The sequence below is a fragment of the Pogona vitticeps genome, chromosome 1, assembly GCF_051106095.1.
Source record: "Pogona vitticeps strain Pit_001003342236 chromosome 1, PviZW2.1, whole genome shotgun sequence".
NCBI classification, from domain to species: domain Eukaryota; kingdom Metazoa; phylum Chordata; class Lepidosauria; order Squamata; family Agamidae; genus Pogona; species Pogona vitticeps.
The window spans coordinates 334602105-334621237 of NC_135783.1; the positions used below are offsets into that span (position 1 = coordinate 334602105).

Here is a 19133-nt window from a genome sequence, read left to right on the forward strand (position 1 = left end):
TCAAGGGACTGCTTAGAAGAGAGGGATCACCACTCTTCTCACCATCAGTTGAAGTGTTTTGTGAATGGAACTATATTCACAGTAATCTCTGGGCCTAAGTGACAGTAAATGAATTATTTCCATGTAACAAAGAGATACACTCCCCCCCCCCATATGCGTAATATTAAATATTGCAGGAGTCCTCGTTTTGTCTTGCAGCCCCTATATCCTGCCACTTGTTTCTCCAGTACTCGAAAAGTATGTATGTTTACAAGGCAGACCTTAAGGGGGGATAGTATGATCCATGTGTTTTGGTAGTAGACACAATTGAATGTAACACAGAGTTTTCCAGTGCTTCTTGAGTCAGAATGTGTTTTTTTCCCCTTATCTATGAAATCATTTTTTTTCATTTGCATTGTTCTTTATTAACATATGTTTTTATATAGGGTTGGCTTGGTAGAATCAAAAATCCGTATTTTGGTCGGAAGCTTGGAAAAGAACGAATTCATTACCCTGGCTCATGTAAATCCCCAGTCATTCCCAGCACCCAAGGAAAATCCTGACAAGTAAGCCTCTTTATCTTAATGGGATTCAGTTTACCCATGTCTCCCTACAGGAGACTCAGGTTCATTCAGAGGATTCTAAATAAATGCTTTGAACTGTAAAATATTGCATAGCAATCTACACTAAACTACTAGTATTGTTTTGTAATACCAGGTTGAATCTAGAGATGCAGCAAAACCAATACTGTCAATTTCATTATTCTATAAATTGTTGAGGAAGACTTGGCAAAAGATATCAGCTAAACACTAGTAGGAAGCTGAAACTAGAGTCAGGCTATTATTCTGTGAGGATTTGGTGGGTCAATACTTACGTAAGTTCTCTTGATTCAGTGGGCCTACTCTCATTATTATAATAACCTTAGAACTCCAGAGCTGGAAGGGACCCTCTGGATTATCAAGTCCTGCTGAATTTCAGTTATTGTGTGGAAGGTTTTGTGCAAACGACTATGCACCCTGAGTTAGCAAACATGATATAGTGGTGACTTAACAACCATAATCCATTCAAGAAGATGGACGTAACTCAAACTGGTCGTAAGTTGAACCACCATTTCCCATTGAAATGCATTGGAATGTGATTAATCCAGACAACAACAACAACAACAACAACAACAACAACAACAACAATAATAATAATAATAATAATAAAGCATACAGCAAGCCCCCTTAGAAGGTGCTGGGGCTTAAAAAAAAATAAAGCACACAGCAAGCCCCATTGGAAGGCGCTGGGGCTGAAAAAAATAAATAATAATAATTTATTGTCATTGTAAGTATATACACATACAACGAAATTCACACAAAAACAAAAAAAATTCACAGCACAAAAACATAACCCCCCAGCCCAAACCCACCCTGCAGAACCCTGTAAATGTACTTACTCAGAAGTAGAAAGGAGTACCAGGCAGTCCCAAGCCTCTTCTGACACACAAACACTAACCCTTGGGGCGAAAGAGCTACAAAGTAGCTCTTCGCCGACCAATGGTTAGCCCTCTAATTTGAATTCCCTGCCTTTTTTCCGTGCCTCTTTTGATTGCAACTTGAAGCTCCGACTGCAAGTTGAAGTAAAATTTTGCATCCGGAGCTGGTTGCAGCTCGAAATGGTCGTATGTCGGAACGGTCATAAGCTGAGGCACCACTGTGCTGTGCTATATGTTGTGTGAATGGAAACAGACATCTGGACCGATGTGGGAAGGTTTACCTCATCCCAGTTCCACCAGATTCCAGTGCTTTGTCTGCTTAAGTGCACTCTTGGATTCTTATACTGTACTAGGATCTTGTGCGGTCTGAAAAAGTGCTCCTCTGTGTTGAAATGGCCTTCCAGTTGCACAACAGCATTTTCACTACAACCTTGCATATAGTACCTAGTGCTTCTCATGGTGTGCCTCATTGTGGGTGTCATGCCGATACTTTGTACTGCAACTTCTGCCAGGCGATGAGGAAAATTATCAAGTATTTTAGTGAGAAACATCTAGGGCAGTAGTCCCTAACCTTGGGCCTCCAGATGCTCTTGGACATCAACTCCCAGAAATCCTGGCCAGTAGAGGTGGTGGTGGAGGCTTCTGGGAGTTGTAGACCAAGAACATCTGGAGGCCCAAGGTTGGGGACCACTGATCTAGGGGATAACTGGTTAGGGAAAGCAGACTGTTCCTTGTTACTTTGCTAAAAAAAGGCTAAATTTAATTGTTTACTTTCCAGATAGAGAAAATTCTCAAACTTCAGAATTTGATACCATATTTCCACCATATTATTGAGAGCAACTGGGAGTGAAATATAGTAATCCAGCACTTAGGATAACACCACTGGGAGTATTTCTGCACTAAAAGAGTCACATGCTATTGTATCTCTGTTCAGAGAAGCAAAAATGTTTTATAGTACTTAGTTTAATAGTACAGTACTTAGATCTAATAGTTTTATAGTACTTAGTTCTAGATGGGTTCTGCAGTTTATGTATTTGAGGACCAAAACTACCAATTACAGTAAAATATATAACATGCAAGTTGATCGGATCTTTTAAGTCTAATTTTCTGTGTGATAAGGACATTTTTCAACAGAGTTGCTTTGAGCAGAGTGAAAAGATTAACCTGTTTCCTTCCAGACAAAGAGCTTGATGAAATTTTGAATAGGATTCTCATTAGGAAGGGAAGGGAACATCCCCACATACTGCCGTCTTTAGAAGCAACACTCTGCTTATCAAAACAAAAACAAAACAGACACTATGGCATGCTGCACACTTAGAGTAGTATGGTTTGACACTGAAAGATAGATTAAGTATGTTTTAGGGATTTCACATCGTAGTAAAAGAAAAAGCTGTGTTAAGAATATCTACTTTTAAGTCATTTAACAGAGACATCTTTCTGAATACTGAATAGGTGCTATGGTTCTTAAACTTTTTATGCTTCTATAGCGTCTTAGGTGCTTTTACCGCTCTGCATTAATGTTCCCTTAACCAACTGCTTCAGAGTCATAGACACAGGCTAAATCCAGAGTTCTGCCAGCAGAATTTCCGTTCTTTCTCTGTAGGCGCCCCTGCCTCCTGAAAACCAGCCCTGGCAGATTCCCAACTGTCCCAGGCTGATAATTGAGGTGAATGGAATGGACTTGTCCACTCTACGTTCCACTGCTTTAATTGACATTCCAAGAAGCTGTATCTTCTATTCACTGATGCCAGTTGTCCTTACAGTGTTCATTTTATTTTTCCAGAGAAGAATTCCGTACAATGTGGGTGATTGGGTTAGTATTCAAGAAAACAGAGAACTCTGAGAATCTGAGCGTTGATCTTACATATGACATTCAGTCTTTTACTGATACTGGTAAGCTTGACTCTTGGAAATCATTATATCTTTAAAACCATGTTTGGCTGAGTAATACAGTCCTCACTGAGGACTGCCACCAAAAAACTTGCCCTCTTAATAATAGTGTCTAACAGACTTTCAGGTGTTAACACAGTGGTTCTTAACCTTTGTTACTCGGATGCTTTTGAACTGCAGCTCCCAGAAACCCCAGTCAGTACAGCTGGTGGTGAAGGCTTCTGGGAGTTGCAGTCCAAAACTCCTGAGTAACCCAAGGTTAAGAACCAGTGTGTTAACAGATCATGTTACCCAAGATTGTAACTAGATGCGGGGTTAGCACACACAGCCTCATACTGTGCTGTAGCTACTGTAATATGTCACTTGTCTGTATTCTGCCTGAAGTGTAACATGGAAAATACTCCCTTCACAATGCTCTCTACTTAGTGTGATTCCAAAAAGTATAAAGTGCCAAAAGTATAATGGGCCCACAAAGATTGCTAATGAATAGTTTTAAATATGACTAAATAGAAATTGAGAATTGCAAAGCAAATGGAGCAATAAACCAGCAGCCTGGGAGGGTGAAGAAAGCTCCCTCACATTAATTGCTACAGTGTTAGTTAAACAAAATCCAATTGTCTCTTGAAAAAGGCTCTACTTCTCTAGTGTTAGTTTTCCCATAAGGGAAGATGTATGGAAATTGCTTTTCTTGCTCAAACCTTCTCTTACGTTATGTTTTTTTTGTTTATTTTATTTTAAGAACAGACATAGTTAAGGTTAAAAAAAATTACATTATTAAAACACAATTTAAAAAGTTACTGGCCAAAATTCTGTTGAATAAACTTAGATGGCAGAAGGGAAATTATATCAAATGCAGTGGCGCAACCCAGAATCCAGTTGGGGAACTCTTTTGTTAACGAGTTATTAATTAGAATCTCCACACAATTAATGATCACAGTGGGGGTCTCTAATCAACAGCTGCTAATTAAAAAGTTCCCCACTAAGATTTCATGTCATGCTGCTGCAGGTAACATAATTTCCTTCTACTATCTTAAGTTTATGAAAGAGGATTTGGGCCGTTGGATTAAAACCAAACAAAAGTAACAGTTTAAAAGTGCTTTTGAAAGAACAAAACAAAAAGGCCCTTCAAAATTAGCTAGTTATTCACAAAAGGATTTGCCTAAATAAAAATATATTTTCCTGCTGGTAGAAGTACCTCAAGGAAAAGTCCTTCCTAGTGTCCCCTCTGAAGGGAATTCTATTAATCTGGGAGCAGGCATTGAGGAGGCCTTTTCTTATGTCCTTACAAGACGTGCCTGTGAGGCTGGTGGGGCAGATAAAGGCCTCTCCTGATGAAGAGAGCAGCCTTACACAAAGAGATAATAGCCCTTCAGATAGTCTGGACACAAGCTGCAGAATATGGTAGAAGCCATAAGCAATATTTTGAATTGGGCTGGTTATGACATATATTTTTGTGGTTAGGGTACTAGCAATAAAAATCTGAAGTTCCATCTTTAATATTGGGTTTGGAGAAAGAGCATGGTGGTGTTGTGGAAAAAGTGGAATCAAGTTACGATGAATTGGAATCTGAATTGCCATACTTTCAAAATGGAGCACTTGTCTCACATCTTGCTGTTATTGTCAACTTCCACAGACTGGGAATGATTTTGTATGATAGGGCCAATAAAGGAAAGCAGGATCTGCTTGCTCAGTCAGTGAAGAGACTGGGAGTTGTCGTTCCCTTCCAGTGTATATGCCCATACCACTGCTACACTTGAGAAAGGGAAAGACCCACAAAAAACCACAATGATGATGGCAGTGCTAAAGTTCAAAGCAGGCAGGAACCTTCTGGGGAGATTACTCCTCACATCCTGTTCGGTGCTGCTAATTAATTTTGTGGGCCCTACCAATTGTTCCAAGATGCTGTTTAATAGCTGCTGAAGTAGTGCAAAAGGCAGGTTACCAAGCTGTTTTCTCAGCTTGCTTCTTCTTAGAAGTAAGGAGGCAAATTAAATCTCTCTATGTGCATTTTCCCTTCTTTGTAAAGTGAGGCTAGTTAAGAGGTGCTCTGACAAAAAACTATTTATGCAACACAAGTTTTTCCATTATACTATTGAAAATAAGTTTTAGATTTGAAGTGGAGTACTATGAATCTCTGCATGCACTTTGAAATGCCAAGAGAAACATGTATTTACTTTGGGTTGGATTTAGAGTTGTTCAGTTCCACTAGTGCTAAGGATGGGTTTGACAATTTCCCCCAACTGTAGAATGGAGTTGTTCCCTTTGTTTATAAGTTGGTTACACAGGTTGGGAGATTCTCTTAAATACACAAGAAGACACTGGCAGCTGTAGAGATGTGAAGACTTGGAAAAATCGCCCAACATTCATTTGCATACTAGGTGTCTTTTCAAATGGTTGGAGCCCTTCATTTATGAAGAGGTAGATTCAGATCTGATAATATTTGTCAGAATAGTGTGGCATTGTGAGAGTTCTTCTTCGCTCATGATAGAAGAACATGTTATTGTTTCCCCCCCCCAAACCAGAATGCTTATGAATGCAGGTTTCTTTCAGGGCAAGTAATGGCTTTCCCCAAATTTGAAATGTATTAAACGTCTTCTCATAATATAGTTTATAGGCAAGCAATAAACAGCAAGATGTTTGAGATGGATATGAAAATTGCTGCAATGCATGTTAAAAGAAGGCAACTGCACCAACTGCTGCCTAGTCACGTGCTTCAGAAAAAGAAAAAGGTAATGCTTCAATTTAAATTAATGAACACACAAAATAATGCAAATATGTTCTAGATAAGTAACCAGGGAGCTTATAATATCAATATTCTCATTCATAATGAAGGCCTGCGCATATACTCTTTAAGTAATCTAATATGCTTGTCTTTCTTGACATAATTCTTGGTTTCTTTTTTACTATAGTTTGGTTGGTAGTTGTTCCAAATTGTTGACTTGTTTCGTACTTTGTGGACTTAAAATCTTGTCCTCATTGGATTTGAGATTCTAGGTGAACATCTGTCAAAAACCTTTTGTAACAGTTCCCTGATTTACTGAAACAAGTCTTCCAAGCTTGTGAGGAACTGAACTTTGTGTGTATGTACTTTCATGTACACACCCACATTGATCCACTTGTACATGCTGAAAGGAACAGTGCGTAGAGCATGGAGCATTTTACAGCACCACTGAGCTGCAGCTCAGAAGGTTGGAGGGAGTACAGGTGTCGGGTGCCAGTCTTGTTCAAATGTAACTTAGCAAAAAGAAATCTCAAGTTTAGGACATGTCTCCCCCCCCCCCCCCGGTGCTCCGTGTACTCCATCATAGTTGTGAGAATGCAGCATCTGATCAAAGTCGTACCAATCTTGGTTTTGAATGTGTGCATCTTTCCTATTTTATGTTTGCATGCAAACATACACATGCAGATTTGTTTCTGGAAAAAAATCAGAGATATTTCTTCGGATGTGTCTGGGCATATTCTGACACAGTACTGTTTACATGAGACATCATTTCCATTTTTCAGTGAGAGGAGGAAGGTATCCTGAGAAGTAATACCTAAACAGCCCTATAAAAAGGCAGTATGCATAGCTTTTCACATCATCATATAAGATAGTAACTTTTTCTTTGAGATTGTACTGTTTTCAGTGCTTCTGAAATTCTTTTATTTCAGCATTCAACAGAAGGAGTCAGGTTAACAGCACTGAATGAAAACAGCCTAGATTTGTCTATGGATAGTGATAACAGCACATCTGTGCCTTCTCCTACCAGTGCTATGAAGACAAGTCCATTGAACAGTTCTGGAAGCTCTCAGGGGTATGTATTTCCAGTGTTGATACAGAAAATACTACAAGAATCTAGGATTCATGTTTCATAACTTAAGAAAAACACCAGCAAACTGGTACACCTCCACTAGGTAGTGAAATTGTTTGATGAAACACTAGGGTTTATATATTGCTTTTTCTGTGTGTCATGAAACCCTTGTTGAACTTGATGAGTTCCCTTATTTCTTCCTTAGCTTCAGGCAATGAAGAGCAACCATAAGCAAATTGAGGTTACATTGAATAGACTAGCTTTCCATTAAGGACACATAATATAAATCCTGCTTAGAATTCCATGGTCAGGGATGTTTGTTCAGTTGGTGGACGGCTTTGATGTGGTTAATATTTTCCATAGGCTGCACAATGCAGAATGTGATCTTTGCTGATTCCAAACACAAGCACACATTGCTCCCCTTGAATCTCCTCTGGCGAGTTGAGAAACTCTTTGGAACAGTGGTGGGCTGTAGTGCGGGGGTGGGATCGATTAAAATGGCCTCCCCTTCCCCATACCACCAACTGGAGGGTTCTTCCTAAATCAATTCTTGCTGCTTGCTAGTGGAATAACAACCCACTGTCCCCAGACTTACTGGCTGAATTTTTGATGAGGATATTCCCCTGGTTGGTGCTGCATAATTATCTAATTAGATCTAATTATCTAATACTGTGATTCATTGACAAATTCGTGCTCGAGTAACATCAAACTACACCTGCAGTAACTATAATAGCACCATGGTGGAAATGCTGCTAAAGAAGCACTTCTGCCAGCATATTGTGTGATTGGTTACACTGGGGACACATGCCCAGTTGCACAATTGAATTGCGCAAATCCTTCTTGCCAGGCACACCAGAACATTTACACAATCTTTGTGTTACCCTGCATGAACAGGGTTTTGCTCAGTAAATTGAAAGCCACCATAGTAAATGCAGCCCATCAGCTATGTATTATGGATGGCAGGTTCAACTGGACTGTCAGGTGGCTTCTCAAGTGTTGTGTTGGGGGTTCTGGTCACGTGTTTCTTTTTATAGGTTTGTCCAAGCCAACTAATTTATTACTGTGTTTTCTCTCTCTCTCTCTAAATATTTCAGCAGAAGCAGTCCTGCCCCAGCTGTGACGGCAGCATCTGTGACCAACATACAGGCTTCTGAAGTCACTGTGCCACAAACAAATTCCAGTGAAAGCTCAGGGGGTAGGAAAAATATAATTCTTTCATCAAATGCTACTTTTCTCAATTCCTTAACTATTAAATTAGTTTTTCCTATAAAATTATTGTTTGCCATGTGGCAGTAATTTGTCATAAATTGCTATGGTATGCTGATAAAGAAACTAAAATAAAAAGCAGTACTCTTCATTTGGAATCTTTTACTGTGTAGTCTGTGCTCTTCAAGAGTTAATATAGATATTAGCCTTTTCCAGATCTGAAGGGGACTGAAACACATTGGGGGCATGTTTTACAAGCACAACCGAATAACCTTTTATGTTATGTATAGAATTACATAAAGTTGCTAGTCTTTTTACCTGTGAAGCTGTACTTATAGATATTTAGCATTGAGTCTGGAGGGAGCTGAGTTTTTGTATTGAAGAGAAGGTTTGTTGTCTGGGCCCACTGATACTCTTGAGATTGCAGGCTTGGCACGGAACAATGACACAAATATTGCCTGAATGCCTTTAAGCATAGCTTCTCCTTTTTGGTTGACATTGTAATAATGAAGATTTGTTTTCCTTAGGTACTTCAAGTGAAAGCATTCCTCAGACTGCCACACAGCCAGCCATCTCTCCACCACCAAAGCCTACCATTTCTAGAGTAGTTTCTTCCACCCGTCTTGTCAATCAACCACAAAGACCTTCAGGAAACACTGCAGCTAAAGTAACTAGCCCTGTGGCAGGTGTGAAGCGGGCATCATCCCCTCATAAAGAAGAGTCTCCCAAAAAAATAAAAACAGAGGAGGTATTTAAATTTACTTCTTGGAGCTTTGTGGTATATGTTGTCAAAACTAATAACCAAAAACAGGGGAGTGTTCATCCTTTAATGTTAAGACTGGGGAGACGTTAATGGGCTTCCACCAAGACTTCCATGGACTTTCACTAAGCTAATTCACAGGTTACCCATGCCAGCTGAAGACTTTTGTAAAACAATTAAATAGATATTCATCAGGTGAAGGCAATGTATGTGTAATTTTCTGAAATCAAATGGCTCCTCAAATGTGCTGCCAGTATAAGGCGGATGTTGGGAACAGATAATCTTCAAGAGCTATGACAGCATGTTTTCAATAGGAGGTACAATATTTGTGAGGTAGCTTGTGACATAATACATATACTTAGACCTAATTACCTATTTAGACAAAATCTCAGGTTCCCATGGTCCTGGTTTGATAGAGATTACAAGTCTAGGAAAAAGGAGCTGAGTACACTGGCAGGACAGGTGAAGTGTACCTGTACAGTGTTCCCTCGACTTAACGGAATTAATCCGTATTGGAATGGTGGCTGCAGGTCGAAAAGTCTGTAGGTCAAGGCTCCATTGACCTACAATGCATTGAAAACCGATTAATCAGTAACCGGCCATTTTTGTTCCATTTTGTTTTTTTTCCCCCGGTCTGTAGGTCGATTCTCCGGCTGCAAGTCGAACCTAAATTTTGCAGCCAGAGAAGTCTGTAACTCGAAAAGTCTGTAAGTGGAGCCATCTATTAAGTCGAGGGTCCACTGTACTGATGATACCATTATTTTTTTGCAGCACTGTTAGAAGGAATGTAAATCCTTTCTAAGAAAGAAAAAGAACACTTTCTTTGCTAATAGCTGGAAATCCTTGCGCCGTGTCCTTATTTGAAGGAAGAGAACCAAAATTCTGGAAGTTGATAAAGGAAGGCTTCTCCCAAAAAGCTTTTGAAATTGCTAGCCCCATTGCACCAGAAATATGGATTTCTCATTTTAGCTGCATATTCGGGAATACCATAAATACACAGAACACGAATGAAAATCAGCTAACCTCCCTGAATTGCTGTTTGTGTCTCTTGCAGAAATTTGGGGCCTGATCTTGACCCTTCATAATGGCAAGGGTCCTGGAGAAAATATGATTGCCTCTGAGGTGTTCACCATTGATATCAATTGGTGATACCCCAATTTAGCCAATTTATTTAGTTACATTCATTGTGCAGATAATCTCCCTCCAGGTTGGTGAAGCAGTATCATTGTGCCACTCTTCAAGAAAGGTGATGCATCAGATTCCCTAGCTATAGACCTGTTAGCTTTCTTCATGTGGCCTCCAAACTTTATTCTTCTGAATAAGCTGAATAAGATGATAATCCATCATTTTTGAGGAGTAGCCAGGTTTAGAAAGGGCAGAAGCACAATAGATCAGGCCTTCCATCTTTGCAGCCTTCATAGACTTTCTTTCAGCTTTTGATCTGAAAAACTGAGAGCATTTATAGCACAAACAAATACTGTGGTTTCTACAGCAGGTACATCAGAATAATATGTTGCAAGTAAGAATTGGCTTACAAGGTGCTCTATCACAACAATTTTTAATTGAGGGGTATATTTATATTTTTATTGTTGTGTTATGTGCTGTAAGCCACCTAGAGTGGTCGCAACGACTAGATAGGTGGGATACAAATAAAATAAAATTAAATAAATAAATAAATAAATAAAAACAAGGATGCATTCTAGCACCTTTCCTATTTAATTTTTATGTTAAAGGTCTGATTCCTTTTCCCTCCCTTCCTTTGGCTGTCTGCAACTGCAAGATTGCAATGTTGCTTTATGCTGATAAGTTGGTCCCTGAACAAATTTGGATAGCTTTGCAAAGATGAATAATTAACAATCAATTATTCAAAAATCCATGATTATGGTTTATGGAGAAGAGAGCTCCGGTGTATAATTGGTCATGTGATAGACATGCCCTTTAACAGGTTCATTCATTTAAATGTCTGGGCTTGCAATTTGGTGTGAAATTTTCTTGGAAGTAACACCTAAATGCCACTACTTTACTGAGTACCTGATCTATTGGGCAGCTGAAAAGATCTTTTTATGTTAGAGGGAGGCCTGCTAATAAATCCTGCCTTTCAGAGTTGTGTTACTAAAATTTTGCCTCAAATGCTTTATGGAGCAGAAATAAGAGGTCAAGTCCAGTCTGAAGGTTCTGCAGAATAAATTCTTGAAGCAGATATTGGGGTTCCCTACAGGGACTCCCTTCGGTCCATCTTAGGGCTGAATTGGGTCATCTTTCAATTGCTAACAGAATTGCTGCTTATCTTAGATACTGACATATAATAAATGGCTTGGAGACTATTCCCTGACTACTAAGTATTGTTGCCTGGAAGAATTGCGAACTCAAGGATTGGTGCAGTGGTGCTGTGATAACTTAAGGACCTACAGGGTTTCCGTGGGAAAAAATTCTGTCTCAGTTTTCATCCTTTTAGGAATTGGATCTTTGATTCAGATGCTAGCAAAGACAGGGCTGTTATTGTTGGGTCATAGTTCTCTAGATAGCCTCCTCAACTTCAAGTTAATTGTTCAAGGCTATATTATTTTGAGGCACTGAGTTGCCATACTTCTCCATTTTACAGAACTTAGATTCCAACAGATGCCCTCTACATATCTTGAAAGGAGAGATCTAGGAATTCCAGTTATACAATGTAAATGTGTTTTTGGCTATAAATGGATTGAAGATACAATTCATTATTTATTGTTCTGTCCCCTTTATATGGATCCTAGACATTCGTGTCACCTATCCAGTCGTACACCAGCTCTGAGGAAGCAGTATTAGGATTACTCACTGATAATCAGATATCTATCCCTTATGCTGTAGCACAATTTGCACCGGCAGGCAAGAAATTGTGTTCTTGTTTCTTCACAGACGGCAATGCTATATAATTGCCATTAGTATGATCAGTGGTCTAGATGTTTGTTTTAAAAGATGGTATGGTTGGGCTGTTTATAAGTTCCTCAATGAGCTATTTTAATTGTCTGCTTTTACATTGGAAATTTGCTCTTATATTGTATATGGTAAAGCCCTTTGGTCATAAATAGTGAAGTTGTTGAGAGCTTTGGAATCCTGTGTGGTGTCAGAGCGGGCAAAGTTTGTATTTCAAGACCTATGGTTGCAGTTCAGAACACAAGGGTGTTATATTTTTAAGAAACAATTGAAAACACTGATGTATAGGCAGGCTTTCCCAACAGATAATCCCTGACGATTTTTCTTTTATATTCTTTGATTTCCATTTTTGTCTATTTGTAATGTTTTTAATAATTTTATTGTTGTTCCAATTGTAAGCCGCCTAGAGTGGTCTAGTATGACCAGATAGGCGGGATAGAAATAAAATAAATAAATAAATAAAATAATATATGCGTTTCCTACATGAAACTTGTATTTTCCAAGTAGTTGGCTCCAGAGACTACTTCCTGTGTCCGCCCCAGAGGAAAATGTGAAAAGGATGAAATCTCTGGGAACAACTTCTCTAAGGAAACATTCTCAGCAGGAAATGGTGTACATATAGGGCTTATGTGTGCATCATGTTCTGACAGTTGTATATTTTGACTAACAATGAATCAGAGATTCAGGTCATACTTTTAATTTAATATACATTAGAAGTGCTTTACAGCATTGGTTTAAACATGAGTCTGCTGTGTTATATATTTATAATTCTAAAGCATATTCTTTTAAATTGGTCCTTTGGGACCTTTCTGTCACTTTCTGTGGGCTGTTAGAAACTCAGGCTAAGGATGTAAACAGGACCATACCTAACTTGAGAATAAGCCCCGTTGAATGCAGTGAATTTGTACTGAAATTCTTCTGAATGTTTTGCCTTGATTACTGGCTTATTGTTCTGTTGTGAGTCTAATGGTCTGTTTCTGAGAGACTTATTAGACAGTCAGAAGGTGCTGGTCTAAGCAGTCCTGAACAATTAAAACTGAAATTTTATTTTCCTCATACTTTCCCATAATAAAGATGCCCACGATGGTAACGGAGCAAAGTAAATGTAAAAGTAAAATAAAAATTCTAAAAACATGAAATAAATACGTGGCAGTAAAAAAAAAAATCCCCAAAGCAGCTTGTTTTGTTGAATTCTGCCTGCCGTTAAACTGCCCTGTAGGTGCTTGATCATCAGAATTATCAATGCAACTATATTTAACTGTGACAGTATTTGACAACTGAGGTTTTTCAATGCCTGAAAAGTAGAGTAGTTTATGTTAGGGATTAAATTGAATGCAAAACAGCTATCACATGCCTTAAATTAAATAACTATTGTGGTTGCTTGGACATTATCTTTAACAGATAGAAGTAATAGGAAGCATGAGACTTCTCGTAGAATTACTCTTCGATAACCCTGTTTCACGGGGCTGGAAACCAAGCCTTATGAGGAAAGGCTGAAAGAATTGGGCATGTTTAGCCTTGAGAAAAGAAGACTGAGGGGTGATATGATAGCACTTTTTAAGTATTTGAAAGGCTGTCATACAGAGGAGGGGCAAGATCTGTTCCCGATCATCCCAGAGTGCAGGACACGCAACAGTGGGCTCAAGTTAAAGAAAGCCAGATTTCAGTTGAATATCAGGAAAAACCTCCTAACTGTTAGAGCAGTACGACAGTGAAACCAATTACCTCCGAAGTTGGTGAGTGCTCCAACACTGGAGGCATTCAAGAAAAACTTAGATTATCACCTGGCAGATGTGCTTTGATTGTATTCCTGCCTTGAGCAGTGGGTTGGACCTGATGGCCTTGTAGGCCCCTTCCAACTTCACTTAAAGCACCTGTGAAAACATTTGTGGAACACTGATAGCAACTACCGTATTTTTCTGTTTACAAGACGACCCACAGTATATGAGCCCCCCTTTTCTAAAGACCCAAATTAGAAAATTTGAGGGCAGCGCCCACGCCCCCCCCCCCCTTGATCCTCATGCCCTTTCCCGGCTGCTTTTCCCGCTTTCTAAGCCCTGTGGAGCTTAGGAAATGTGTAATGCAGCCATGAAAGGGCAGCGCGCGTGCACCCCTTTGATCCTGACACCCTTTCTCGGCTGCTTCAGGATCAAAGGGGTGCGAGTGTGCTGCCCTTTCGCGGCTGCTTTACTCTGTAGCTTTGCAAAAGGCAAAGAAAGCAGCTGCCTGCCCTGTATAAAATGACCCTCAATCTTTGGTCCAATTATTTAAGTAAAAAAGTCTTGTCTTATACACGGAAAAATACAGTATGTTCTTGCTGTTCATATTTCTTTAGAGATAGTTAAATGGCTACATCCGGGCATGTCCAGTTCAATCTCTTGAAAGGATAGCAGAGAAGTGTTTTTGTTTTGTTTAATCCAGACCATGTGATAAATATAATCTTTCATCTTGGACTGCTGTCACATCTGATGATGACTTTTCTGTTTTGCAACAGGATGAAGTCAGTGAAGATGCTAGTTGTCTTGATGTGAGTGATCACGATAAGATGGAAACTAAGGTAAATTTAAGAGAGGACCTAAGATAATGCTTCTGGATTCCCACTGCTCACAGAATATAAAGCATCATTCTGTGTCCATTTATTGGGTACATTTTGCTGGTGTCTTATGTGGAGACAGTTGCCATTCTGCAGAGTGGTATGTGTAAGAGAATTTATGTCTGGGACCAAAGACCTGAGCCAAAATTTTGCAAGTGAACCCACACTCAGACTGCAAACATTTACTAAAAATGCACAGATGAGCTTTCTCGCAACTCCAGTATCACTCACAAAAGTTGAACTTTGCTGAAGAAAGGCCCATCAAATCTAACATTGTTTCCCAAAGTAGCTCATCATGCAACAGATGTTTCCCACTGCTGCTCTTCACCAGCTGTATAACAACAACAACAACAACAACCTTAGAACTGCAGAGCTGGAAGGGACTCTATGGATTGAGTCCAGCCCCTGCAAAGGAGGAACAGGGGGGAATCAAACTCCCAACCTCTGGCTTTGCAGTCAGAGACCTGAACCACTGAGCCAGCTGTCTCTGAACTTGAAGGTAGCTACAGATGTTGGACTACACTTCCCACCCACCCCTGATCATTAGCAGCGCTGCTTGAGGCTGATTCAGCAGCAGCAGCGGCTGTAGAGCCACAGGTTCTCCACCACTGATTTCACAACTCTCCTTTAGCCAGGGTCTTTGGGCGACTTCAAGTAACAAAGAAAACCTTAAAATGAGTTGTAAGAACAGTAATGTATAATGCAGCAGAAGTACGGCAGAATAATCACAAAATCTCAACTAGAGTCAACAAAGCTATAAAACCATTTAAAAATTAAAACAAAACATAGTATTTAAAGACTTGGGAAAGCAAAAGGACCTTTGCTTGAATTTAAATAGATCAGAAAGAAAAAGGCCCCTTTGGAGAGAGCATTCCCCAACTGGTTGTTTCTCCTGAAGATACCTTACCCGCAGTAGGGGAGATACCCAGAGAGTCTGTAGACTTTATATTTAACCAGCAGTACTTTACAGAAATGTATTGGACCTGCCATATGTGGTATGTATACCATTGTGAGTACTTCTACCACGGGCATTAACAACCCAGAGCAGGCTTTTTTAAAAGCTCAGAGAAGTTTTTTCAAAGGATGCATCTTCTCTTCACCTAATGTAATGAAACATGAGCTAATACTGTTTTTCAGAAATTAAGCACCAACATAGCTTATTGTTTCCATCTTTTCAGGAACTACTGGATGCCGAATCAGATACGGCCTCTCAACCAGAAACTCTTCCAGCAACAGTATCTCTGCAAGCTCCTCAGGTGAATTTGCTTTTTTATTTTATAGGAGTAAATTGCAAAACACATTAATAACTAAAGGGTTAATTTTCCACTTGAGATAGTGATATGAGCTCCAGTTTCATAAAACCATGATGTAACTTGGTATTTTGTTGCATTTTTTGGTCTGTGTATTTTCTGTAACATGCCAGTTAGATACTACAGCCTTTATAGTCATCCTAACATAATGATGGATGGAGTATGGCTCATGTTAGTGTTGCATTGTTTTAGAATTCCTTGTATATTCAAAAAGGACTGTTAGAGGAGGAACAAAGTGGGGCATATATTTTTGTTGAAACAGTTCTGCGGTAATTACTTTAATTACATATTAATTGATGTAAAAACTACAGTTTCTTGAAAAATTAAAACTATAATGGTGGGAAAGTGTAGTAATCTCTGATAGACTTGGCCTTGACACATTTGTAACGTATTACTAACTCCTTTTGTGTTTGAAATTATTATACGTCTAACAGTGTTTCTCCTCTTTTTCCTTTTTACTCAGAAAATGCCCAGTACAGACCTTTCAGATATCCCTGCTCTCCCTGCAAATCCTATTCCAGTTATCAAAAATTCAATAAAACTAAGATTGAATCGGTAAAACCAACCTCAGGGGTCCATAAACAGTATCTGCCAATTCAACCTGTTGTCTTCTAATGCTGAAACCGAGGACAGAGGGTGCAAGACAAGAATGTGAACAGAGATGGATTTAGGTATATTTTGTGCACTTCCCTTGCTGGGCTATTGTCACTTGATCTGGAAGTCCAGGTTACTGTGTGAAGCCAGGAGTACTGTTAATGTGTTAGCAACAGTTACATTAATTCTTCAAAGGATGACTGCCTTTAAAAGGAATGGGAATACTATTTCTAGCCATATTTGACTTTACTGATTGGATTTCTGTTGATGCATTGTTTGGAAGAAAAATATAGAGCTGAAACTGGCAAAAGAATCCCTTAAATGCACTTTTATGTACTTTTTTATTGGAATATGACTAATTTTAGCACTTCAGCTTGATAGATTTTATTTTTATTGAAGAGAGTCTTCAATATCTGTGACCTTCAAATTAGGGAGTGGCATGATATACTGTGTACTGAAGGTAAAAGTATGCACTATATCTAGCTCAGTTACCTTTATGCAGTGGTAACCCCTTTACAAAAGTCCAATCTTGAGGTTGTAAGTTTGAGAAAACAAGCATAGGGTGTTTGATGGGACATGATTAAGAAATGGTCTATTTTTTATTTATAGGATTATTTTACAGTGCATACAAATCAGCTACCAAAAAAGCAAATAATTTTTCCTTGAACTAATCAAACTTCCTTGTTATTCCCTTCCTGTTCCTGTAACCATATTTCTTGGAGGAGGGACTTTTGAATTTAGTTTGTGTTACTGTTTGTATGCGCAAAATAAGGACTGGTGTCAGTCAGATGTTGGCATTTTTTCTTTTAATGGGTCAAAGTGGTTACAGAAGAACAAGAACTGACCCGTAGTCACTCTTGGCACGTTTTCTCTCCAAGAATGAAACAATAAATAAAGTGTGCCTGTGAAGCATAATCCTGTCTGACAGCCCATTCATCACTAAATATAAGAGTTTTGTACACTCCCTAAGTCCTGTCTATATTACAAACATCTTGGATTTTAAATATTAAGGCAGATCTTACCCACTCTAGGATTTTAACAGTTTTATTTTTAGATAGCTCATCTAAAAGTAGTCTTTTTGAATGTTCTGAATTTTTTTTAAAATCACATTTCTAGCTGTCACTTAAAGATCTGGTCAGCTCTCCTTACCCCGCTATCTTCATTTTGTTCTATACGACTGTAAAAATGATTAGCAAAAACTTTGTTCAAAACAGGTGAAAATCTCTCATGACTAAGCAGCAGAAAGTGAGGAATGCCAGTGATTATCATATGGAAATAACAAACTACATGTAACTTTGATTCAGTCAAAAAATAAGTGGAATGGCTGAGTTTGCCCTTCCCGTATTTTCTGATCAGCATGTTTAATGACTTCCTTCCCTGCATTGTGCTCAATCTTCCTACATGTGCATTTCCATGTTGAAGTAAAATTACTTGCTCTTCTCCTTTTTCCCTATAAGTTAATTTTCCAAAGTCAAGAGATTGTAGCTTATTCCCTACCTCCCCAGCTGTGCGGTAACTAAGTTTTTTTTCCTTTTGCCATTTTGTCTACAATGTCTGGTATACGAAATTCTTGCCCTAGCCCCATAATGCCTCCTGTGAACCCACTTCCGCCCCGTTAACATGCTCCCACACCCTCTTCACCCCTCCCCCTTGACACTCAATCCAAAAGGTTTAACTAACAATTGAAGTGTACAAGCTGTCTGTGTATTTTGTGTAGCTATGGAGTTTAGATTGAACTTGCCAGGCACAAATTTAGTCTTGTTTTGTTTACACATCAGGAATTTTTTTTCCCCATTTTATTAAACGTTTCATGTATCTGCACCCAAGTTTTGCCAAGCTGGGAACTTGGACTCTTTTCTGTATAGTGACTTTTTAATTCTAGTTTTCATAACCTGGAGATCAGACTGTTGCTTTCGCATGATGTACGTAGGTGTCTCATGACTGGAGTTGCTTTGTTTTATAGTATCTGTACTCCTTGTATTTTTCAAGAGCTATTTTGTAAACAGATGATGTATTTCTCCATGGAAAACAATAAAAAAACAGCACAATCCCACAGTCGCCTGGTTTCTTTTGCATGTTTTAAATTAGAGTATCTCAATGATGATATTGATTTTATTATCTATTTAATTCATTAATTAATTAATTTATATGCCGGCCACTCTACCCAGAGGTAGAATTAGGTGAGTAGAATTGTGCCAGAAAAATTCAGTAAATATAACTGATTCTAAAACCATAAATTAATATTGTTCTGAGTTTGAAAATGTTAAAAGAAAAAACCCTGTGGATTTCTGGCTTTTTATTGCTCAAAAGAACAAAATAGGGTGTACCTTATTTTTGTGCGGTGTCTTGACCGTTGAACATTCAGTTAATGGTGTTGTAACCAGCAGATGGCACTATTTCTTTTCCTTCTGCGGTTTAAACTCTGTGCAGTGTTAAGAATTGCTAGAGACTGTATACCACTTACTGCTTAAGTTTAGATGAGAAGGTGAAATGCGTGATTGACCAAAAAAAGGTGTTGGTCAATCACCTTAGTTTTCCTTCCTGGGGAGAAGGGCATTCTTACAGTTTAGTTAGCTGAGTTCCCTGCTCAGATGTTTGGAGATACCAGTTTCACAATTAGCAC

General features: G+C 38.9%; 1 protein-coding gene across 4 annotated transcripts in view; it reads left to right on the forward strand.

Moving 5' to 3' along the window:
- Positions 1 to 18563, forward strand: part of PAPOLA (poly(A) polymerase alpha) — a 53326-nt gene extending 34763 nt beyond the window's left edge. For 3 of the 4 annotated variants that reach the window (XM_020797960.3, XM_078383760.1, XM_020797957.3), the window contains exons 14-22: positions 426 to 545; positions 3240 to 3349; positions 5954 to 6075; positions 6998 to 7140; positions 8232 to 8332; positions 8871 to 9091; positions 14508 to 14570; positions 15785 to 15862; positions 16380 to 18563. In XM_020797960.3, the coding sequence (XP_020653619.2) occupies positions 426 to 545; positions 3240 to 3349; positions 5954 to 6075; positions 6998 to 7140; positions 8232 to 8332; positions 8871 to 9091; positions 14508 to 14570; positions 15785 to 15862; positions 16380 to 16475 (1054 nt within the window). In that variant the 3' untranslated portion in view covers positions 16476 to 18563. The remainder of the gene's footprint in view (positions 1 to 425; positions 546 to 3239; positions 3350 to 5953; positions 6076 to 6997; positions 7141 to 8231; positions 8333 to 8870; positions 9092 to 14507; positions 14571 to 15784; positions 15863 to 16379) is intronic. The other variant, XM_020797958.3, reaches the window with a different exon arrangement.
- Positions 18564 to 19133: the final 570 nt, after the last annotated feature.